This window comes from Peromyscus maniculatus, chromosome 10, assembly GCF_049852395.1.
Source record: "Peromyscus maniculatus bairdii isolate BWxNUB_F1_BW_parent chromosome 10, HU_Pman_BW_mat_3.1, whole genome shotgun sequence".
Classification (NCBI taxonomy): Eukaryota; Metazoa; Chordata; class Mammalia; order Rodentia; family Cricetidae; genus Peromyscus; species Peromyscus maniculatus.
Genome location: NC_134861.1, coordinates 71,417,522 through 71,442,087, shown reverse-complemented (window position 1 = coordinate 71,442,087; position 24,566 = coordinate 71,417,522). Strand labels below are relative to the sequence as shown.

The window sequence follows — 24,566 nt, the reverse complement described above, 5'->3', positions numbered from 1 at the left end:
CATAGGGATGTGGAGGTTTCTGGTTGCCAGGGCAATGGTGTTCTTTTTCACTCTCAGTCTCCTTTCATCCCATGCCTCTACTTCCCTCTGACCCCAACTGGGTAATTCCTTTAACCTGCGCTATCTGAGGTGCAACTTTAATCGTAGCATCTTTTGGCTTTGCACTACTAGTTGAAACAGACCCAGGCCTATGCGAACACTGAATAATGATAGAGTGAGGCTGCTTCTTGCGGTAGTACCCGGCCCAGGGCATGTGTGTATGCATAAGTATAAAAATATTTTATTTCCCGATTCTTTTCAGTACAAATGTCAAAAAAGAGAATTCAATCGAAGACGTTTCCAAGCTTATAATTTTAGGCTGGTTTGCAGGGCAGGCGAGGCACTGGTCATGTGACAGGAGCTACTGGTGATAAAATTGGGAATATTAACTAATCCCAGCAAACCCCTTTCTCCCTAGGACCACCGATGTGATACTGTACATCCATGTTATTTTCAGAGGTATCCGTTTTTATTGACATGTAACATTTATTCAAAACCTGTGCGATCCCACAGCACTCAGTCCAGCTCACTGTTCCCAGCCACAGATGGTCATTTTTCTTCCTGTACAAGAGTGAGTGAGAGAGAGAGAGAGAGAGAGAGAGAGAGAGAGAGAGAGAGAGAGAGAGAGAGAGCGAGCGAGGAGGGGAACAGGGAACGGGTGTGGGGTGGGGGGGTGGGGGTGGAGCATGCATGCATGCGAAGCTGTTTATACTCCTGGTTAGTGTGACCATAAATCAGCTTGGAGACGCCCAGTTACTGGTTATCATTTGGTTGCCTCTGTAAAGCTAGGCAGCAAGCAGATCCCTCAAGCCCAGGTTTTCCAGGAATGTCTTCTCCAGTGGACACTCTGCAGTGGAACAGGGAATGTCAAACATTCCCGCGGCAAGCGTACATCCATCTCTGTCTCAGCGTCTCTAGGAATGAAATCTGTCACCTGGTTTGCATTCTTCACCCATTGCATTCTGCCTCAAAACAAAAATGGAAGGAACGCTTTCCTATGCTTCGGGTAGGAGACAAACGTGCTCTTGTAGAACGTGTGGTTGAAGAACGCAGACAAGGCTTGGCTGAAGAAGACATACGTCACCACCAGCCACCAAGTTAAGTTGCGGAACCCAAAGGTGACAGCCATGGAGACGTAGATCATCAGCTCTGCTAGGTAGTTAGCCGAAGACACATACTCGAACCAGTCTCCGAAGGGGATCCTGTGCTGGCAGTGAATGACCACACCTGAAACGGAATGATGATGGTGTTTTACCCAGTGAGACTATGTCTCAGGAAAAGAAAAGGCCTGCTGGGCATCGTGGAGCACACTTTTAATCCCAGCACTCAAGAGGCAAAGGCAGGTGGATCTGTGAGTTTGAGGCCAGTCTGGTCTACAGAGCGAGTTCCAGGACAGCCAGGGATATACTAGTGTCCCTGTCTTAAAACAACAACAAAACAAAACAAAACAAACCTGAAAAAGCCTCTGCTCAGGTCTCCCATCCGTTCTCACAAGCACACAAGCTCAGACGCCAGAGTCAGGGGACACAAGTTCAAATCCTGACTCTCCCACTTGGTATCTGTGTCACTTCACGGAAATTGCTTAATTTCACTGTGCCTCAGTTTCCTCATCTATAAAACAAGAATACTGCAAACTGCACCCAGGCTAACTCAGAAGTCTTCCCTTCTGCAGGGTCCCACTACTCCACCTTAATGTGACTTTTCCACATGCTGATCAGACACATGTGTCTGTCCCCAGAGGTGGGTTCAGGACAGAATCACAGACCATCAGAGCTGGATCTGCCACCTCATTTTACCAATGGGAGGATCACGATTCAGGAAGGTGTCTTGTCGAAAGTGAGTATCTGATATCAACAAGGGCATGAGAGACAGGGATGAAGGGACAGAGAAAGCTACCCTCTGAGGGCTGGAGCCCATGGCACTGGGAGTGGGGGTGGGGTGGGGGCTATGCCAGAAGAGACCTCACCTTTTTTGTTTCTCCTGAGATTGCTGAGAATGATGTGGCACTTATACTGATGGGCAGATGACCAGAAGAACATCATCATTCCCAGGATGTGGAACCACCGAGCCTGGAGCAGGAGATTCTTCCCCAGGACATAGACTACGGAAATAGGAATTGCCCTGTTAGCCAATGCCACAGAATTCCAGAGCTTTTGTATTATATTATCATAATATCGCCTCTGGACAGCGAGAGCTGCTTCTCAAGTCTCCACAGCTCCGGAGGGGTCACAGGCAGAGACCTAGCGACATTTTCTCGCGAACATTCTTCAAATGCTTCTGGCGAGAACTCAACCCATTTCCCGAGTGGCCGACTGTGCGGTGAGGTGTATTGTGTTTCTACGATTGAGTCTCCTTTTAAGTCTTCTTGCTCACATTCTTCCCATCAAGAGAAACATTCTCTAAAGAAACATCTCTCTGAGCTGCCACCCAGAGCAGCTGGAAGGGAGATGCTGAGTATGGAAAGCTAAGCTAACCCAGGCATGATGGTTACATGCCTGTCATCCTAGTTCTTGGGAAGCTGAGGCAAGAGAATCATGAGTTCAAGGCCAGCCAAGTACATAGGAGTTCAAGGCTGACTTGGACTACATGATACCCACCTCTGCAAATATGAGAGAGAGAGAGAGAGAGAGAGAGAGAGAGAGAGAGAGAGAGAGAGAGAGAGAGAGAGAACATACATGCACTGTGCTGTCTAGTTCTGTCTACTAGAGAGCCTTTCTGAGGTAAAAGGTGAGTGGTCTCTCATAAAGAGAAGAAACTTAAACACTGAGAATATAAAAACAAGTCCTTTCTGGATTAGAGATTAGAGCCTGAGAGACTGCTTCCAAAGCGGAAGTGCTGGACGCGCAGCCTTCCCCTGGTGACGCAGCAGAAGGGGAGGTGGATTCCTGCCGAGGATTCTAAGAGCAAGCCACCGGCACCGGAAAAACAAATGGACCGACAGCCTGGTCTTAACTGAAGATGCAAAACCTGTCCATTGAAAACTGGCAAAAGCCCGGGACCCTGGAGCGAAGGCAAAAACCCTAAAAAGTGGATTCAGGTAAAAGCACCAAGGTCATGCTTCTCTATACGGAAACCCACAAGTGGGGATCAGTCGAGGATGACTAACGGCTAACAAGAATCTGCCAAACTCCCCTGTGGCAATCTCAGTTCTAAACCCGGTTCTCCTGGACTGCAGACTCTCCTTCCACTTACATAAGAACCCTGTGAGGTCAGGCCGTGCCCCTGATCACTGACAGAGGTTCTGAGCTGGAGAAACCCTGTCAAGCGGACATAGGCCCAGCAGACATTCAAACCTACAGTATTTCTCTCAGATCCTACTGACGCCAAATGGAGTATTTCCCACTGTGGTGGTGAGTTTTGATTTGTGTTCTTTTGAGATGCAGTCTGGCTGTGCAGATCTGGGTAACCCGGAATTCAGTATATGGACAAAGCTGGCTTTGAACTTGAAGTGATCCTGTTGGCTTCGTGCCACAGGTGCTGGGATCATAGGCGTGAACTACCATGTCTGCCTAAGATACATAAGCCCACCGCTGGGCAAGCATTCTTCCAGCCAAACCTCTTCAGTAAGCTGCTTCTTGCCGCCTGTCTGGTCTCAACAACGAGGAGTAACTAATCCAATCTACTGTCCCAGTGGCTCCAGGGGACCCTCGGAGGGGTGAGCAGGTTTGAAAGAGAAGCAGCCACACAAAGGAGTGCTTGGAGAGACAGCTTTGTGGGTGTCTTGGCTGCCTTTTTTTTTTTTTTTGACCATTTTTAAGGAGCAAAAAAGTAGAACCTGGGCTCCAGCCACAGAAAACAGCTCAGAAAAGTGAGGTAATCAGACAGAGTGAAAGCTAGTGGGCAACCAAGGAGTTCTGGAAAGTTCGTCTGGGAGAAAAGCCACGGTAACTGGCTGAGCATCTGAACGCCATAGCAGAAGACAAGGGAGGAAAAACTGACTCCATTAATGATATGGTGGTTGAATGAGAAATGCCTTCCACGCTTGGTCTCTAGCTGGTGACACTGTCTGTAAAGGTTTAGGGGGTGCAGCCTGGCTGGAGGAAGACCATCGCTAGAAGTGAGACTTGAGAATATGTACTGCTGTGGTTTATGCTCATTGTTAATAATAATAAAAAACAAACAAACTGATAGGCCAATAGCAGGGCGAGAAGAGATTGGGTGAGACAGCCTGACATAGACAGGTGATGTGAGGAAGAAGGGCAGTCAGGGGAGTTAGGGGAGATGACAGCCAGCCGCCCAGCAAGCAGGACGGCTTGTAAAAAATGAGGTAACAAGCCATGAGCCATGTGGCAAAGCATAAATAGAAATATGGGTTAATTTAAGTATAAGAGTTAGCTAGTAACAAGCCTGAGCTATCGGCCGAGCATTTGTATTGTAATTAATATAAGCCTCTGAGTGACTATTTGGGATTGGGTGGTCAGGACAGGAAACATCCATTTACAATATCCCCTCTCCCTACTTCCAGTTCTCTGTGCTTCATATTTATGGTTGAGGTGTGATCTCTCAGCTTCCTGCTCCTGCAGGCTTGCTGCTGTGTCTCAACACTATGATGGACGAAAGCATCTGTAACTGTGAGCCCAAATAACGATCTTCCTCCTGGGAATTATCTTGGCCATAGTATGTTACCACAGCAACAGGAGAGTAACTAATACAACGAAGTCCAGAGGACCTAGAAAAGATGCTGCCTGAATGGCTGGAACCGGTAAGCAATTCACAAGTTAAGAAACAATCTGGTCAATAAACCTGCCTTTCGAAGAACTCTTATTGTAGTCTCAGGAAGTGCATTCCAGCAACAGAGCGGACTTTGGAGCACTCCGAGACTGAAATCCAACAAGGAAAGGCTCAATCACTGATAGTTGGAAATACAAATCTCTGTTTCGACTTATGATACAGGACATGGAGAATAGGGTCATGGGAGATCTGGGCTGAAAGCCCACGGCTTCAAGGTCAGGTTAACCTCGGCACTGAAACAGTCCTTCCGGTCACCCACAAGGATTAGAGGTCTACATGCTCTGCACAGACTGTTTTCATGAAACGGATAGTCATATATGTTACGCAGCATCCAAATAAAACATCAAGCCACCTCACTTTCTTCTCGCATACAAAGGTCTGCTTTTCTCTTCCTGGCTAGAGAGCACTCGGAAACCTCAAGGCCATTTCCATTGACTGCCAGACTTGGTTTTCCTCTTCCCTCAGGCTGTCCGTCCCACGTGAAGAAGGGCTTTGTTAGGAGGGCAGCCATCCCAAGAATTAATGGCAAGAGAATGGCCTGTGTTCCTCCTTCAGATGAGAACTACTCTCCACAAGCCTCTCCCTCATCTTACTTTCTGTGTTTAATCCCACAGGGTGACTTCTCTCTCCCCCGTGCACCCCCAGACTCTGGTGAGGCCACTTCCTTTGATGCCCCCCCCCCCTGCTCCTTTGGAGGTCTCGTGCCTCCTGTTCAGAGCTGAGATATCCTTCCGATCTCTCTACAGGTGAACCCCATACCGCTTAACTTCACCATTCTCAAACAGAGTCTCAAGAATGCTTTGTACCTTACCGAGGTCACTGAAGGCACAGCCGCTTATGCTGGCGTTTCCCAGGTTTTGGCAGTCCCAGCCCACGTAGCTACCTTGGGACAGGATGCCTTTGGAACGTGCTGCAAGGGCCACTCACCATTCTTGTCATCCATGGGCGCTTGGCTCAGGACAGTCAGGCCAACCAGGACATAGTAGACGAGCCCGAAACAGTACTGCACGACGTGAATCACGGCGTTAGAGAAGATGCTGATGTAGCAACACTCGAAGAGTCTCCGCAGGCTGTGGACCCAGACGGACACCAGCACCAAGAAGGTAGACAGGGCCAGCTCGCCCACTGCAATCAGAAGGCGACACAGTCAGTGTCTCCTCCAGCTTTAAGGCAAGTGTTCAGTGTACCCGCCTGAAACTGAGCCTTACACGAGATCAGAGGCCGAGGGCTGGAGAGGCCATTCAAACTAATGTCTTCCTCTTTCGAGCTGTGAGGACCCAGGCTGAATGACAGCCATGTGGTCCATGAGTAGCAGGGTGGTGGGAAGAGGGGACAGAACTCATCTCTGACTCTACTTTATCATTTAAGAGCCTTCCAGGCCACACGGACATCATGACGAAGGCTCTGTGTGCTCAGGACTCAGGATCCATGGCTTTCTAGTTCCTGTGCCACGTGCTCGATGCAGATGGTCAGGGAGAGGGCCATGGTGATGTTGGAAATGCTATCTGGTGGGCTCCTGGGGCCACAGCCACCCACAAAGGCAGAGACAGAGAGGCAGGGATCCAATGGGTGAGGATTCCTTTTCAGACTTAAAAAATAAAGGATGGGAGAAGGGCTGGGTGGCGAAGCACTTGCCTAGCATTTGGGAGGCCTTGGATTCCATCTCCAGTGCTGCCAAGAGAAAAAGAAAGGAGAAATTACACTTTTAGAGAGACAGTGGGTCCCAAGGGCCACCTTCCCGGAGGCCCTTTATTACACGCTCCAAGTTAGTGTGAAGGGAGCTCATGTTTAAGATATCATAAAGTCCAGTCTGTCTTTTTAAAAAGAGTAACACAGACGCCATCACGGAGACAATTGCACAGCTTGGTAAATGTTTACTAATTCCCACATAGTACTAGCGTCCAGATTAAGAACTAGGACTTGACCAGCACCCCCTAGCGTTCCTTTCTAAGCATGACCCTGCTTCAGGCTGCCCCAGGGTTAAGGACTGTGAGAAATTCTACCAGCATCGATTTGCTTTGCTCTTTTTGTAGTTTAAGTAAGTTAAAACCCAGTGTTTTTTTTTAAACTCTTTATGAACAGGTTAAAACAGGGAAAGCTCCTCAAATCTAACCCTCTGAATACATGAACATGGTAAGCAACAAAGGGGTGCCCGTGCATTAGGACCCCCCACCCCAGTCCCTACACACTGCTATGGCCCGTTTAAATGCTGTTCTGTAAGGATGTGGCCAGCAACTATTCAGTTTCATTATTTAACTGAAGATGCACAACACAGTCTTTTTTGTTTAATTTTAACTAATTTATTTACTCTGTGTGTGTGTGTGTGTGTGTTGTGAAGATGTCAGAGGACAATTGTAAGAAAGAGTCTTGTGGGTCCTGCAGATGCATGTTAGATCATCATGCCTGGTGGTAAACACCTTTATCTACTGATCCATCACACCAGTCCCCCAGACCTTTTAAATGTTTATCAAAAAGTAATCTTTAAACATTAAATTTCTGTGGGCCCCGAGGCACAATTCTGGCTGCAGCTGTACCGATGATAAATGTTTCAATGCAAACTCAGGGGTTTCCAAAGCTTCCCCGGCACGTGCAAGGCCTCTTTGTAAGCTTATCAGCTCGCTAACGCTAACGGTATCAGAGGGAGAACGGCCGGTCCTCATTCAGCCCAGGCTTACCAGGCGGCAGACCAGAACCTTCCCCTGGGCTCTGCCGCAGCTCAGTGAGGACTTGGGGCCAGTCAACCACGCAAACCCTGTCTGCCCTCCACTTCCCAGGCCCTGCGGAGGGGCCTGATTGGCGAGAACTGCAGACAGAAACCAGGAACAGGCTAGAGAGCCAAATTACCTCGGAACTGCGTGGCCCCAAGAGTTCTGAGCAGAGCGCGAAGCCAGTCTGGAAAAGGTACTCCCAGGAAGAGGGACTGAGAAAGGAACCAGAGGAGGAAGCCATTCCACAGCACGGAGATGACGTAGAAATGAGAAAAATACCTGCAACGGGAGGAAGAGTTAGGTAACCCCCAGCTAGAGCCTCCACGAGTCCCCAGAAGATTCTAAGTTCCTCTACGCGCCCCTCCCCGCTCCCCTAACCTCCCCCAGGATCTCAAAATGAGTTTTGGTTCTAATCAGAAGAACCTGAATTCTGCAGGTGGAAATGTTTCAAAATGTACTTCCAGATCATGAGACTGTTGACATTGGAGTGTAAAAGGATCAGTTAACAGTCTCTCATCTCTAGGTAACAAGAGTGCCCCGCCCCCCCTCCCCCCCCACCTCGAGTTCTCAGAAGGAGCCCCAAGCTTCCTGCACAGGAGATCTATGGGAGTCTTTTAGATCCCAAACATGGATCGCAGTAACAGCCTGAGCCACACAACTACCGCGGTGCAAGAGTCACGCAACCAGACTCAGAGCTGGAAGGACGCTTCCAAGGTGGACGCTAGAAACTGAACTTGGTCTTCTGAAAAAGCAACGCATGCTCTTAACTGCTAAGCCATTTTTCCAGTTTCATTTACTTTATTCCAAAAATTTTAAATGTATTATCATCTGTTATTATTCTGCTGTTACATAAGTTTGATTTCCAGCACCCACATCGGGCAGCTCATAACTCCCTATAACTTCAGTTAAACTAGCTGGTCAGCGATTCCCATCTTCCCCAGTGCTAAGATTACAGGTGCATGTCTGGCTTTTATGTGGTTGCTAGGGTCAGGTCTTCACATGCATATGTGGCAGGCACTTCACTAGCTGATCCATCTTCTTCCTCCTCCCACCTTCCAAATTAATTTTTTTATAATATGAAAAAGATTACAATAATAACGCCAGGTATCAATTCCTTACGATTGTATTTCTCCAGTTACTAAGCCTATGAACCTATGTGGCAGTGACTCATTTTACAATGTAAATAAACATAAAGGCACAAACCAATGAAAGGAAATTAGCCATGCTAGTTTAATGTAAAAGAGGACGCTGATTTGCTAAAACAAAGGCATTTAATATGGCATGAGGACCACTGAGGCACTCTGACAGCCACCCTCCTGTATCTGCCAGCCACAGCACTGGCATTCCAGGTCTGCACATGGCCACATCTATCTTTGCTACTCAGGTATCCAGGAATTCTAATTCAGGTCCTCAAGTTTGCATGCCAAGCATTCTTACCCACTGAGCCACCCCCCAGTTCCCTCTCAGGTTCCTCTGAGGTCCACTGTCCTACGCTTTTTCTATACAGATGGAGTATTTCCTATCTGAAACACCTGGGATGTGTGAACATATGCTGACAGAGAACGTGAAGGGTGAGACCCACTTCTAAACACAGAGTGTACTTATCTACCTCATACTTTATGTACCTCATATGCTAAAGGTGAGCTTATATGACTCATACCGTTATGTGCATCTGCTGTGTGCCTATCACCAATCCCATGGAGGTAGGTGTGGAATTTTTTCCACACGGGGCACTGTATCAGCATGCAAGAGTTTTGGGTATTGAAGCACTTCTTTTCTTTTTTTTTTTTTTCTTTTCTTTCTTTCTTTCTTTTTTTAGTTAGGCATACTTAAGTGTATTTTTGAGTTAAGCATATTTTGAGTTACGCATGCTCAATTTGGAATTTTTTCCTCTATTCAAATCAATGCAGATGATCACATGACCTCCTCTGGGCTTTCATACATCAACAATATATGCTCCTTTTCTTCTTCTCACTTTGGCTTGTGACAGTCAAAGATAACCTGGAGCCAAAAGGGATTAGCTACAGACAGGCTCAGAAGTCCTTCCACACAGACCAGAGCACGCTTGTGAAAGAAGTCACAGCTCTAGCCCACACCCATGCCATGCCAGTGACCCAGTGACAAACCCTGATCTAATCCAGTCACCCTGCAGCAGTCCGCTCTAACCTCCCGGCTGCAGCTGGCAAACCCCACCAGGAGCGCCCTTGCGGGTGCCACAAATACATTTCTACCCCCCACCAGTTCAGAATCCACCTGCAAAGAAGCCTCATTCTTTCAAAAGTCCATGCATCGAAGCCATTTGCCTCCACAGCTCCTGGCCTCAGCTGTGTTCCAGGCCATCCTGAAGACACACTGGCCAGAGCTGAGCACGGGTGTGGGCTGAGCACTGGGACCCAGCAGAGGGCTAAGAACATGTTTAACCTCCTGCTTTGCAGGTGCTGGAGAGGAGAGGGAAGGGCTGGATGCTTTACCTATTTTTTTTTCCCCTTGGGTAAATATTTATGGCCTACTTGAAATGTGTTAGGCCAAGTTCCAGGAGCCTGAACTTGAAGGATGAAGACAGAACTGGTCCCTGCCTTAATGGACGTCCCCTTTTAGTGAGGACTTGGTAATGCTGCAGGCATCTAGCATAACGTTTGATCAGGAAACAGAGCAGAAGGGATGCTCTTCTGGATGGGTGGTTGGGATGGCTTTCCTGGAAGGGACATCTGTATAGAACATGCAATCCTTGCACAATTCCTTTTTAAAAAAATCATAAACTTATTAAAAAAAAAAAACTCGTGAGCAAAAATATCACACACCAAAATGAACTAGACCAAAGTCTATACAACTCAATAAGTCTTCGGAACGGAAGTTGTGGAGCTGTCCATTATTACTTCACTTTCAGTATGTAGTGTATTTTATGCACTTATCTGCCACCAAAACCAAGCAAATCATGGCAGAATCAGAACTAGAAAAACAATTAGTTCTATATCCTCTTTCATAACTTGTGTCCATCACCTACATTCAGTCCTTTCTCACCCTCTTTATTCGGCCTTTTTTCTTTTCTTTTCTTCACGTTATGATGTGTACCCACATGTAGGTGTGTTTGCATGTACATATATCATTGGCTAGATTCTGCATATGAGAGAGACATGTAGTTTTTTTTTTCTTTCTTTCTTTCTGGGGTTATGTGATCTCACTATTATAATAGTATACATTCTAAGTCTAAACATTCTGCATGAAGTTAAAAGTTCTGCAGGAAAACAGATGGTCCTAGAGTGTATAATACTAAGTAAGGTCACCCTGCACACTTTCCAAGCAGAGGGAAGTTGCAAGGGTACTTAGAGGGGTACATGTGAGGGGTGCTCCACCTGGGGCTCCCCTGTGGCTGTAGGCAGGACCTTGAGAAGAGGGCAGGGGACATAGGGCCCTGTAAGGCTGCTGGCTTTTGTAATGGGGATCCATTGAGGCATGCCAAAGTAAAACATTTTCAAAAGAAAATCATTCTTCAGTCCTTCCCAGAGTTTCAAGACATCCATCTGAGGGGCTGGAGAGATGGCTTTAGCAATGAAGAGAACTTGCTGCTCTTCCAAAGGACCAAGGTTCCGTTCCCAGCACCACATGGCAGCTCATAACCATCCAGTTCCAAGGATACACAACTCCCTCTTCCAGCCTCCAGGGGCACCAGACATGCCCATGATGCCCAGGCATATATGCAGGCAAAACACCCCTAAACAAAAAATAATAATAAAAACAAATAAAACACCCATATATTGGTGATACAGAGACTATCCAGTTTTGAGAAAAAGGGTGTAGACTGGGACCTGGGAGAAGAGGCGTGGTCATGAAATCTCATCTTTACGACAATTCCATCGTTTGCGCCCTTCACATGGCAGATGGAGAATTAAGACTCTAAGAGGTTAAGTTCTTATCCAAGGTCACAGCCGCTGACTCTAGATGCAACAGAATGACTGGTGTTTATATCACATTGTTGCTCTCCTGCCTGTGGACAAGGCTTGCTTGAACCTGTTTTCCCAGCCCTTTATCACACACAGCCAGTGTATGTGATCCCTACAGGCAAATGAATCAGTAGTGTCGAACGAATTGCTGGGCTTTGCCTTACGGCTCTCCCCGTGGAGTGGCACTTTTGGTTTAGACACACACTGTATTGTTTTTCAGTCTAACATTTCATTCTGCTGTCCGAATGCCTTTCTATAGGAAACCCTTTCTAGTCTGTCCAGGAGGCCCCGTCTCTTGCTTGTATTTAAAGAGACAGCTAAGACCCAAACTACAGATCTCCAATTCCCACTGCCTCTGGGTGAAGACATACACCTCCTTCCTCCTTCTGTAACTGGCTTCCTAGAAGTGCTGTCTTCCAGGTTCCGGGAGCAGGGACACCGAGATCTTTCTGACTGCACAGGGTTTAGTGTGGGCACTCACTCCTTTGACTAACAACCACTTGGATGATAATTACGGGCTGTGGCTGACTGCGGGGGGGAGGGGGGAGGAAGGGTCCGTTGGGGAGTGTGGAATTATCATTTTACGTAAGGCAGGTATGGAAGGCCTCACTGAAGATAAAATAGCCAAGCCTTAACCCATGGGCCAGGTGAGAGGTAATGCGGAGGCTCTGAGGTAGGATGAGGACTCTTATAGAGAAGCCCTGAACTTCTGGAATAGGGCCGGTAGGAGCAAGTCACAGGACGCAGAGTCAGAAGCGAGACAGGACTGCGTAGGGTTGGAATTACTCTATGGTTTGGAGTCCAGGAAACACAACCTTATTTAACTAACATACATGCGCACTGAATGCTGGAGCTGGCCCTGGGGTTAAGTCAGGGGGCTGAGGGGTAATTAGGGCAGGGGAACTACCCAGGGGACTGGGCCCGAGCTAAGTACTTTAAAGCCACCCCAACCTTTGACACCTGAGGACACCATGACGCTTCAGCTGTAATCCACGTGAGTACCGCCATCTTCCTCGTGGACTAACACAGCAGCCTCGTGCCCAGGCTTTCTCACACACGGTGCCATCCTTTTTATGTCCCATGATGCAATAGCCGCCCCCACAACCACCACAAAGCCTTGGGCAGCTTCCATCCCCCTGAATAAGCTCCCAATCCATCATCCTGGCGCACATCCTTCCTAGGCAGTCTCTCCTCAAAACTCTTATTCCTGATCAAATAACCTTGCTGGGGTCTCCTCCGGGGCACTTGACCGCCTCAGAAAAGATTTTGCTTCTCTGAAATTTGTTGACACCTTTTTCTGTCTGCCTATAAACTTCACAGGGCCTAGACTAGCTTTGAGATTCACAGCAGGCCCTCTGGTAAAACTGGTACGCTGAATGCATCAAGGACATGGTAAATAGCTCATTTACTGAAGAAACTAGTCTAACCACCATGTCAGTGGAGAATCCAACCCCTTATCCTTTGTTCTAAGCATTCTGGTGAGAGGCCTTTTCGGCTCCGGGTATGAGCCGAGGGTGCTATAGCTGATATCAAATGTAAATGCTGCTTGACAAAGACTCTAGGCCCTTCTCAAAATGTCTCCATAAGCATAAGATACAGGGAGGACACTAAGGAAGTTAATTACATGGACATCTAGGTAATCCAGTTATTAAAAGTCAAGTTTATGCGATACGGAACCCATGCACTGGTTGTGTGTTGAATAATGAGCTCTAGAGGTGAATAACCACTATGTTTTTGTGGCTATGGAAACAATACTGTTTCGAGGGGTCTCCAATATTTTTTTAATGTGTTATATTCTACCAAGCACTTGGAGACACTGATATTGTCCTGTGGATGGTTGATGACATTCATAATTAAGGAAATGCTAGCTTTTCAGCCAGAGGTTGGTGAAGATAAAAGATGTAACCTGTACCCAATCCATAGGTCCCGACTGCTTCTCATCCTCTTGGACTCCAGGACAGAAAACTGGGCAGCACCTGACCTGTAGAGCCCAGTTCAGTTTCCATGCTATATGGAGTTATTTTGAAATTTTAGAAACAGAAGCGTTTCCGTCTACTGTGGAAGTCAAGAGCAATGAGGCGCTTGGGTCCTGGTCACTTATTTATACAGACTTTCTGGAGAGTCAATCAAAGCAAGAAAAGCAGCTGTTGCCTTGATTAAAAAAACAACAAATCAAACAAACAAAAGACTCCCGAAACTCAAACAGCCAGTACCAGGCTGGAGAATAGAGCACAATATTCAGGGACCTTAGGTTTTATTCTTGCTTCCTTAGGAGAAAATAATCACCAACTAAATGACCCAAGTACTGCCTTATGGACAGAAGAAATGTGGCTCACAGCTGCCCATTTGCAAGTGTCGAAGTCACAGGCTTATTTTTTTTTTTTTTATTTTCATTCCTGAGGACATTACACTTCACACAAGGAAAAACTATTCAAAATATTTAAGTCATAAGCGCACTGGCTAATAAGATTACCAAATATTATAAAATCTGGATTAACCAAGATATTACCAAGTGCTACCCTCTGGGGGTAAATCCACTGCCATCTGATCTCTCAGACATGACTCAGGTTGGTAGCTTGCCAACGTGGTACACTGGAGGTTAAGCGTTCGGGATCTTACGCCGACAGGCGGGGTTGAAGGTCTAGCTGCCACACTCACTGGTGTGACAAGCCTGAATGTGTACCTTTGTGGGTGGGAATGGTGACAATGGCCTGTCCCTCACAAGTCTGTCATGAGGACTGTATGAAACAAGGCATTTAGTGCTGGGAGTCTTGGGTACATGACACACACACAGGGCAATTCAGCTGTGGCTTCTAATTCCTCTAATTCACCTTTTTTTTTTCTCTCATGAAAGTGCTAAGCACGGTGTCACTGAAGATACTTTGGGAAACAGAAGTGTAAAGCTGGCAGGAGAATGTTACTTTTCCCAACTCTGCTCACCACCTTTTCATATACACGGGGAGACAGCCATTGAAAAGGAAATGGATCTGCAAGGAGGAGGTGGGGGGATTTTTGTTGCCATCTGTTCTTCTGAGGGCCTCGTCACTTTAGATGCAATTACCCCCCCCCCCATTTTCCTTTGCTGCAATTAAAAATGCCTTTCCTTATTGGCCTGGATTTGTTGACCCTTCCCCAGCCCTGAAAAGTACAATTAGGGGAAACAACGCTCTCCACCATAGCCTCAGAGCACCTTAACACCATGGAAGGTTCTGCCCTAGAACCCTGGAAGAAGGAAAGAATAATTATTTCACAACACTGCGGGAATTACAAGAAGCGCAGAGTACCGAGTGTTCCAGGGGTGAATCCAAGGAAGGCCCACCTCTTTCCTGGCTGTTACATAATGACAGGCTTGAGTGTGACAGCTGATGAGCCCCATCCAGGGATAGAAAGGGCAGAAGTGATTTTTAAGTGTGCTTTTAAATCCAGGGACACTAGGACCTTCCTCAAAAGTCAGACAATAAATTCCTATATAGCAGAAAGGAATATAGGCCAATCAAACCTGCTCACAATAGGATGTCAGGGGTTGCTCACGGTGTTAAAACTGAGCCTGTAGGAACAGTTCTTTCTGACTTTATCTCTTTCCATCCATTCTTCACAATGATGTGTCTCCTCCACTCTCAGTCTGAACCCCTGACAGATCGCTCTCCAACAGTCAAGAGAGAGCTGCGGCCAGCCCACTTTTCTGTGTTCCTAGATAGTTTTACCATCCATCATCTGCAGCGGTGGGCACTGTCTACAGACTTTGAAAATAAGCTAGATGAACCCATCACATTCCTTCAATTCAGTTCTAAATACAAACGTATGGTGCATTTCAAAGAAAAAACACAGCTTTACTATCCTAAAATAGCGTTAAACTGACTTCTGCCTCTACAGACTGAATTCAACGTGGGGGGGGGGGGATGAGAAAACCATGGAACAAGTCTCACATATTCAGAGTAGATTCTTCTCTTTGTGCCCGGAAGATTTCAGTATTTCACAACTTTGTTACTGAACAAAGAGGGGGCATCTTGGGCCAGCTTGCCAGTGCACCTGCTGAGATGCAGGCACGGGATGTCAGCGCAGCCCCAGCAGGGTACCCTCCGGACTCCTTTCCTGACTGTGACAGGTTGGGGAGACAACTGGGGGAAATCGAGGAAGAGCCAGCCTCCGTGTCCACAAACTTCCACGACCTCCAGTTAAAAGTTCCGGGAAGGGGCAGCGGAGAATTTGGGATAAGGTAGCTGGGGCGGACCCCTGGGGACCGGGCCAAAAACCTTGGGATGCTCAGTCATTTCCGGGGACGGCTCAGGGCAGCCCCAGGCTCACGTGCCCGCGCCGCCTCTGCTGCCCCCTGCCGGGCGCGCCCCGCCACCGCGGTTACCTCTTGGGGACGTCGAAGGCCCTGCAGACGGCGGGGCGCCGCGGGCCGGACAGCTTGGTCTTCCCGTAGCGGATGAGGTCCTGGAAGAGCGCGCAGCTCGGCAGCAGCCCGGCCGGCGCCAGCTGCAGGAGCAGCGCGAGCAGGAAGGCGGCGGCCAGCGCCAGCCACAGCGTGCGCAGCGGGTTCAGCGCCGAGAGCGCGGTCCCCGCCCAGCCAGCCATGGCCCGGGGAGCGGGCTGCGCACGCACGCGCGCCACCGCGCCGCCCTCCCTCCCGCCTCGGGGGCGCGCTTGGCGGTGACGCGACACCTGGGCGGGACGCGCGGCCCCGCCCCGGGCTCTGCACTCCGGAGCCGCGCTCCTGCCCACCCCAGTCACCGAGACTGCGCTTTGGATTCTCCCGGCCCCCGATCCTGCACAGGCATGCCCAGATGCGACTCCAGCTTGAAATTCTGCAGAAACATGCAAGAACACCTGCTACAAGTCATTAAAAAAAAAAACAAATAAATTATACTTATTTATTTAGTGGAGTAGGAGCATGCCAAGATGTGTGGCGGGAAGCCTAAGGTAGCTTGGGGGAAATGGTTCTCTCCTTCCACCACGTGGCGCGTGGGAATCCAACTCTGGTGGTCAGGTTCTCACCAGCCCAAGTTTCCGTAAACTCGGGACTGTGGGATTACTGCTGCGAAAAGGTGTAAAGAGAGATTTTGGATGAAGTCCAGGCTGGATCGCCAAAAGGTCCCCCACGAGCCAGGATCTGAAGGATCTTAGTACCACACTGGGTCACCAGTAGCAGCCAGATTCATCAGTGTGCTCCAGATGGGGGTCACTGTGCAAATTCAGGGCTGACCTCTGGAAGATGAAGAAATTCTAGGCGCTGTCAACTGTGGGCTGCAGCTGTTCCAGGAAACTCTGTACTTTGGAGTGGAAAAGCAGAGTGTTTTTTCATGGGCGTGAGTTTTTCACCCATCTGCCTCCAGGATGCTGTTCGGTTCTGTGGACAAAGTGTCTACTAACTACGGTTGGCAGGAGCAGCCACCTGCTGTGTCTGTTGTCTTTGCTGCTGGAAGTGAAAATGGAAGGTTTGGAAGACCTGTATATACTCATTGGCTTGGATCCCAAGGGGAGGGGGATAACAGATCTCCATATCCTTCTCTCCAAGGATCTGGCTGGCTCAAAGATAGCGGCATGCTTCTCTTTCAGTTATCAACGGAAGACAGTATCACGTTGGATGGAGGCCTGATTCCCCATTACAGGTGCTTAGTGGTATTTCAGGCCATCGGGTCCTTGGATAACACAGACTAACTCACAAAGGAGGAAGCAACTGGGATCCAGCTGCACCCCTGCAATACAAGTCTTTATTAAATATTAAACACAGCCTTATTTCTAACAGAAAAAAATGGAGAGACTTTGAATATACCTTGATGTGTTTAGGCAAATTATGGTACACTCACATTTTTTTCTCTTAAAGAAAGATTTCTGTTATTTTTAGGTGTATGTGTGTGTGTGTGTGTGTGTGTGTGTGGTGAGTATGTGCACATGTGAGTACAGGTGCCCTCAGAGTTCCCAAAATAAGTCAGATCCCTTGGAGCTGGAGTTACAGACATTTGTGAGCTGTGGGTCTGTGGTGGTTTGAATGAAAAATGTTCCTCCTAGACTCATGTATTTGAAAGTTTGGTCCCGGGTTGGTGGTGCTGTCTGGGAGAGGGTATGGGACCTTTAGAACAAGGAGCCTTACCTGAGGAAGTCTGTCACCGCGGGCAGGCTTCTGAGAGTTTATAGTCTTACCCCCATTCCCAGTTCACACTTTCTGCTTTGTATTTGTAGCTGACGACGACGACGACGACGACGACGACGACGACGACGGCGGCGATGCGACCTCTCGGTGTCTTAGCTTTCTATTGCTGAGTTAAAACACCAGGGCTAAAAGCAACCTGGGGGAGAAAGGGTTTATTTCAGCTCTATTTCCAAGTCACAGTCCATCATCGAGGGAAGTTCAGGGCAGGGAGCTGGAGGCAGGAGCTGAAGCAGAAGCCGTAGAGGAGTGCTGCTTACTGGCTTGCTCCTGACTTGCCCAGCCTACTTTCTTATACAATCAGGACCCCCCCACCCCCACCATGAGTCTCCCATGGGCTGGGCCCACCCACATTAATAACTGTTGATCAAGACAATGCCCTACAGGCAGTATGTTAGAGGGGTTTTATTACTCGAGCTTCTTCTTCCCAGAGAGATAACTCTAGCTTGTGTCAACAAAACAGCAAATACAAACAACTGGGGCACTCAGCTTCCTGCTCCACCCACCGGCTGCCATGCCTCCCTGACATTATGGACTCTCCCTCCGGAACCATGGGCCGAATGATCTCTTCCCTAAGTTGATTTTGATCATCATATTTTACCAGAGCTACTAAGAGAGAATCAAATTCTCATCCTCTGCAAGAGCAGTATTTATCTTAACCATCAAGCCATCTCTCCAGCCCTCACTAATGATGGCTTTAAACTTTCTTAAATTTAGGTTGCAGTTCTCTGAGAGGGGCGAACAGATGTCTCTCCCAACAAAGGGCCGTTTATCAACAAATTACATCAGGGATGAGGGAGGGAGCATGAACAAGGCCTGAGTCAGCCCAGCAATGTCTCAAGGATGGTTCCTGCAACCCCTTGAAACTTACCCAAGTATGTCCAAAGATAGAACCTCAGCCAATGAAAAAATATACTAAAGTAACTGCTGCTTGTTAACCGATCATATTTGAGATGACCTAACTGTTTCTGAAATTCCCCTAGCTGTGCTCACAAGGAGACTGCACACTCTTCTTAGGGTCGTCGCCATTTGTAGAGGTGAATGACCCTGCATTCATGCTGGAATATTAATAAACGCTCCTTGAGTCTGGGGTCTTCCTTCAGCGTTTCCTTGGACCCTTACAACTAACATGGTATCAATAGGATGCCATGAGGCTGTTGGCATTAATAATTATGAAGACTAAACACACTGAAAGCTGTTGGAAAGGATTGGTATCAGCTCAGGACACCCCCAGACCAAGTTCTCAGCACAAAGGAGATTTATTTGCCCCAGAGGGGCAGAGAGCAGGAAATAAGAGACAAAGACAGGAGACAGAGGACTAGAGAGAAGGGAAGGGGACAAAGGAGAGGGGGCAGGGATATTTGTCCAGGGGGGACAGAGGACTGCCTCTGGATAGAGAGGAGAGGTGTGACCCACAGGAAAATGGCGGTTTATAAAGATAAAAGGGGAAACCCCATGATAGGATGGGGTGTTTAATTTTAATTGGGCATGTTACTTAGTTGGACCAAAGGGGGCTTTTGATTGCTGGACTTCAATACTTCGATAGCTGGACCTTGATAGTCAGCCTCAGGAGGAGGAAATGGCCAAAAAAGGGAAGAGACCTTGGTGGCTAGCTCTAGGAATGCAATCTAATGATTTTTAGCAAGGCAGAGGGAATGGGGAGACAGGCAAGGCCTGCCAGAGCCACGTTGGCTATGTTCAGGCTGGCTAGAGTCCCTTCCATGTTGTATGACAAAACTTGCCCTGGGAAGAGACAACACAGTGTCCTCACCCCAAACAGGGAATTCATGATGGACCAACGTACTGACACCACCAAAGTCCAATTTGGTGAACCAATGAGTTTTGTTGGGTCACTTACAGGAATATGGATGAGAGGTGCTTACAGGAGCAGAAATGACTCCAAGACAGCTGCATCACCAAGGCTCACCCCACTTTCTCACAAAGCTGGGAACCTGGAGCCCACTGCACAGCCTACAGGCAGCTCAACAGGTTGGAGAGTGTCCTTTCCAGGTGCCTCAGTTGGTCTAAACCTTTTCCAGAGTGCCTGGCTGGTTTTGGCTTCTCCCAGCCAAGCTGGTCAGGTCTTAGAATCTTTGCAACTTCTCTCTTCTGAGAATCTTCGAGCTCAGGACTCTCAGCTTTTATTGCTTACTCTGGCAGGGAGGGGCCTAGTGAATCTGGTCAGTTTCAGGGATTTCCTGAAGCTATTTTGAGTTGTTTGCTTTCGTGCTTAAGGAGCTCCCTGCAGGAGGGAATGTTTAATCTTAAAGGAAACTGTTACACAACGGGCACTTAAAATTGCCATGGGCAGCTGCCTGAGGGAGTCTGTTCCTCCACCTGGGTAGCATTCGGGGGTAGGCAAGAAGGTCTTTGAGTTCAGATGTTTAGCAGATTTCAATTTCCCTCCCTGTCTGTCATTAAGGAGTGGTGGCAGCCGACAAGCAGAAGCAGTGGCAGGTGGCACCCTATATGACAGTCTGATGCAGGTCTTGGCTATGGAGGCCCCTGGGCCCTTGGCGACAGCAGTGTTAATGCTCTCAGTGTGGTGTCTGAGACTCTGGTCCTGAAGACCTGACAGCTTTCTCCAACTCCTCTGGCAACCACAGAGTGCAGGCTCTCTGGCTCCTCCAGGCCTTTTATCAGCTCTCAGCTTCCTGGGCTCCACTGCTTCCCTTCTTATCTTTGCTATCAAACTATTAGTTATTCCTCCCGCTGTCAGTGGCTGCAGCTGGGGTGACTCAGGGTACTCCCTGCCTTTGTCAGGTTTCTGAGTGTGCAGTGACCAAAAATTAATCTCAAAAGAAAAACCAAATTCTCCACGACTCTGCCGTGTTTCTGCCGTGTTTGCCCGTGTTGCATGGTTTGACTTCACTGCAGCCCTGGTTCTGAGTGCACTTTGTACTGTTTCTGCTGTCTCGCCCCCAGTGCTAAAGAATGATGCCCGGAACACCCCTGTGCAGACACTGGTACACACTGTGAACCGCAGTACTTTTATTGTATAGAGTTATCTGCTTTTCTCATGGAAACACATGGTTTAATTACAGAAAACAAAGACCTTGGGGCTGGAAATATGACTCAGTTGTTAGAAGCACTTCCTGCTCTCCCAGAGGATCCAAGTTTGGTTCCCAGCACCCACTGAGGACAGCTCACAGCCCCCTGTAACCCAGGTCCAAGGGAACTTCATGCCTCCGACCTCCTTGGGCACACAACCTTATGTATGCCTGTGTGAGCACTTGTGTGTGCGTGTGCGACACACACACACACACACACAATTAAAAATTATAGGGAATTTAGATTTTTTCATACCTGTCATTCCTCAGAATATAAATATCAAATTCCTCTATTTTGGATTGTACTATGTTAGAATGTTTGCTTTTAAAAATTACTGGCTTGAGTCTCATTTAATAAAATCATTAAATGAATTCTGGCTTGAGATTAGGACAAAATTCCCAACAGTTCTGAAACAGCCCTAAGCTTGCCTCTGGCGTTTTATTTTACCATGCAAAGCAGTATCCTCAATATTGATGACTATAAAACAGAACTGTTTATCAACTCTGAAATATGTTGCTCTCTGGCCTGCAGTATCCAATATTCAGCCAAGATTAATTATGCTTTTCATTTAATTTTATGTGTATGGGTATCACCTGCATATATGTCTGTGAACCACATGCGTGCCTGATACCTATGAACACCAGAAGAAGGCATCAGATCCCCTGGAACTGGAGTTACAGATGGTTGTGTGGCACCATGTGGGTGCTGGAATCAAGCAGGGTCCTCTGGAAGAGCAGCCAGTGCTCTTCACCACTGAGTCATCTCTCCAGCCTCCTGCCTCATTTCTAATAAATGATAAAATTATATTTATGCCGAAGGATTTTTAAAATTAAATTATGATTTATTATTACTAAACACTTGATTTTTTATAACTGTGAAAATTTCTGGGGCTGTATAAAAATTTCTCAGATGAAAAGAGACCACAGCTCACATAGTCTAAGAAGCCTTGACTTTCAGAAATGTGAACATCAGGAATTACACTCACTATAGAAACAGGTCCACACTGACAGCTATCTTCACACATTCTAGCAAGCTGAGACGATGCTAACAGCTGCCCAGAGGGAGGTGTGTTCCCTTCATCTGTCTCAACATCTTATCTTAAAGGCAGAAGGAAGCTGGCTTTAAAATACTTAAGATAACAAACAACTATGAAAACATGAATGTCTGTATTGAGTAAAAGAAAAAAAAGGCACATAACACAAATGAATAGTTTTCTTTTTTTAATTATTATTATTATTTTATTTTATTTTATTTTACAATATAATTTATTTCTACATATCAACCACGGATTCCCCCATTCTCCCCCCTCCCCTTGTTCTCCCTCCTCCCCTTCTGCCCAGCCCACCCCCTCATTCCCATCTCCTCCAGGGCAAAGACTCCCCTGAGGATTGAGATCAACCTGGTAGACTCAGTCCAGGCAGGTCCAGTCCCTTCCTCCCAGACTGAGCCAAGCGACCCTGCATAAGCCCCAGGTTTCAAACAACCAACTTATACAATGAGCCCAGGACCCGGTCCCACTGCCTGGATGCCTCCCAAACAGATCAAGCCAATCGACTGTCTCACCTATTCAGAGGGCCTGATCCAGTTGGGGGCACCTCAGCTATTGGTTCATAGTTCATGTGTTTCCATTCATTTGGCTATTTGTCCCTGTGCTTTATTCCACCATGGTCTCAACAATTCTTGCTCATATAAACCCTCCTCTTTCTCGCCAATTGGACTCCTGGAGCTCCACCCGGGGCCTGGCTGTGGATCTCTGCATCCAGTTTCCTCAAATGAATAGTTTTCTTAGGATACTGATAATGTGTATAACTGAGCATGTAAAGTAGAGAATCAATGACATTAATGCTACACAAAAGTCTAGGAAGAATATATATATACATATACATATATTAGAATATATATTCTATTATGTAAAAAGATATGTCTTTTACATAATATATATTTTTAAATATATATATATATCTTTTCAAAAGCACTTTAAAAATTTCCAAAGGCTGGGGAGATGGTTCAGCAGTTTAGTGCATACACTGTTCCTACAGAGGATCTGTGTACAATTCTTAGCACCAGCCCCAGGTGGACCCAGAGCCTCTGGCCTCCCCAGGCACTGGCACTTGTGTGCATATACTCACATACAGACCCACACGTATATGTAATAAAAAAAATAACAAAACACAAATCTTTAAAACAAACAAACAAACTTGAAATCGGTAGACCCCCAGTAGAGTTTCAATCCCTAGAAGTCAGGCTTTAAGTCCCATCACCTGTTCTCACACTTATGGTGCAAATGCTGTTTCTCAACTCATCAGTTTTTAAACATGTATGCCTGTCCATTACCATGGATGGAAAGTTAGCATTTTAAAAGAAGCCTCCAAGATGCTAATTCTTCCCAAAAAAGTGCATGAGTCATGTCATTGCAGGCACAAGTATGGACACTGAAGACAGCATAGGTATCTCTGCCCATTCAGATCTTACAGTTTTGAACTGGGGTAACAGTTAAAGAGTGAAGACAGGACAGGTAGCCAGTTGCTCTCCCTGATCTTGGAATACCTGCATCTGCAATGAATAAATGTCAGGGAACTGGAGGCCAGGCTAGTGGGACTTCTACAATCTTTTGGACTTAACATGCACAGCTTTTCAGAAAAGGGCAGGGATATCAACGGAGCAATAACATAACAAGTTACAACAAGACTAGGCGCATACCCGCATATCAAGGCTGGATGAGGCGACCCAGTAGGAGGAAAAGGGTCCCAAGGCTTTGTCTTTTCTGACGGGAAATGAAGGAGGAGTGGATCTGGGGTAGAGGGGAGGCGGTAGGGTGGGCTTGGAGGAGTGGAGGGAGGGGAAACTATGGTCAGGATGTATGAGAGAAGAATAAATGAAGATAAATAAATAAAAAATACACCGCTTTTATAATTTGCTTCCTGGTGCTGGGACATTCAAGGGTTTGTTGCTAGGTGAGAAGGGATAGCCATATGGCCATTCCAGCTAGAAAAAATGAGGCTTTTCTGTCTGATCAGGGTCCCTTCTGCAGTAGTCACACTCCATTGGTGTTTTTCATTTTGTTTTGTTTGTTCTTAGGTTAATTCAAAAGGGACTGTAGTGGTTTGAAAGAAAATGGCCTCCAAAGGGAGTGGCACTATTAGGAGGTGTGGCTTTGTTGGAGTGGGTGTGGCCTTATTGGAGGAAGTGGGTCACTGTGGGGGTGGGCTTTGAGGTCTCATATATGCTCAAGCCATGCCCAGTGTTTCAGACCGCTTCCTGTTGCCTGCAAGTCAAGATGCAGGACTCTCAGCTACTTCTCCAGCACCAGGTCTGCCTGCAGGCCACCATGTTGCACCATGATAATAAATGACAAATCTCTAAAAATGTAAGCTGCCCCAATTAAATGTTTTTCCTTTATAAGAGTTGCCATGGTCCTGGTGTCTCTTCACAGCAATAGAAACCCTAACTAAGACAGGGAACCAGACAGAGTTGACCTTTCTATAGCATCTTCCAAAAAGCTCATTTCTTGGTAGAAGTTTCTTCTTTAAGTATCTGACCTGGGAAAAGATTCAAAATTGTGTGTGTGTGTGTGTGTGTGTGTGTGTGTGTGTGTGTGTGTGTGTGTAGCAGGAGCAGGGGGAGTGGTTGAGTCTGGAGGAAAAATGACCCCATAGTTTTGGGGTTGAATTTTAGTGAGAATGAAGTTTATGATTGAAGAAGCCTCCTTTGCAGGCTGGTGACTGAACTAGAAGCCAGGCATAGAACCCTGTTTTTTGTGTATGTTTTTGGGCATTTGTGTATGTTTAAATCCTCACAAAAGAGTGATTCAAAAGTGAAAAACTACTCTGTTAGATCTTTGGAGAAGATCACTGCACCAAGGTGTTGATCAGTACCTTGGTCTTTCTTCATTTGACTAGCAGCACTGGCATGCTTAACCACTGACCACACCTGCAGTCAATA

The 24,566-nt window shown here is 47.1% G+C and overlaps 1 protein-coding gene across 1 annotated transcript; it reads right to left on the bottom strand.

Moving 5' to 3' along the window:
• Positions 1 to 486: 486 nt before the first annotated feature.
• Positions 487 to 16,048, bottom strand: Srd5a3 (steroid 5 alpha-reductase 3). The gene is made up of 6 exons (XM_006979727.4): positions 15,780 to 16,048; positions 7,615 to 7,757; positions 6,406 to 6,441; positions 5,698 to 5,895; positions 2,006 to 2,140; positions 487 to 1,266 (listed from the first exon to the last, which is right to left on the bottom strand). Exons 1-6 carry the CDS (start codon positions 15,998 to 16,000, stop codon positions 1,007 to 1,009), a joined length of 993 nt encoding a protein of 330 aa, XP_006979789.1. The 5' UTR covers positions 16,001 to 16,048; the 3' UTR covers positions 487 to 1,006.
• Positions 16,049 to 24,566: the final 8,518 nt, after the last annotated feature.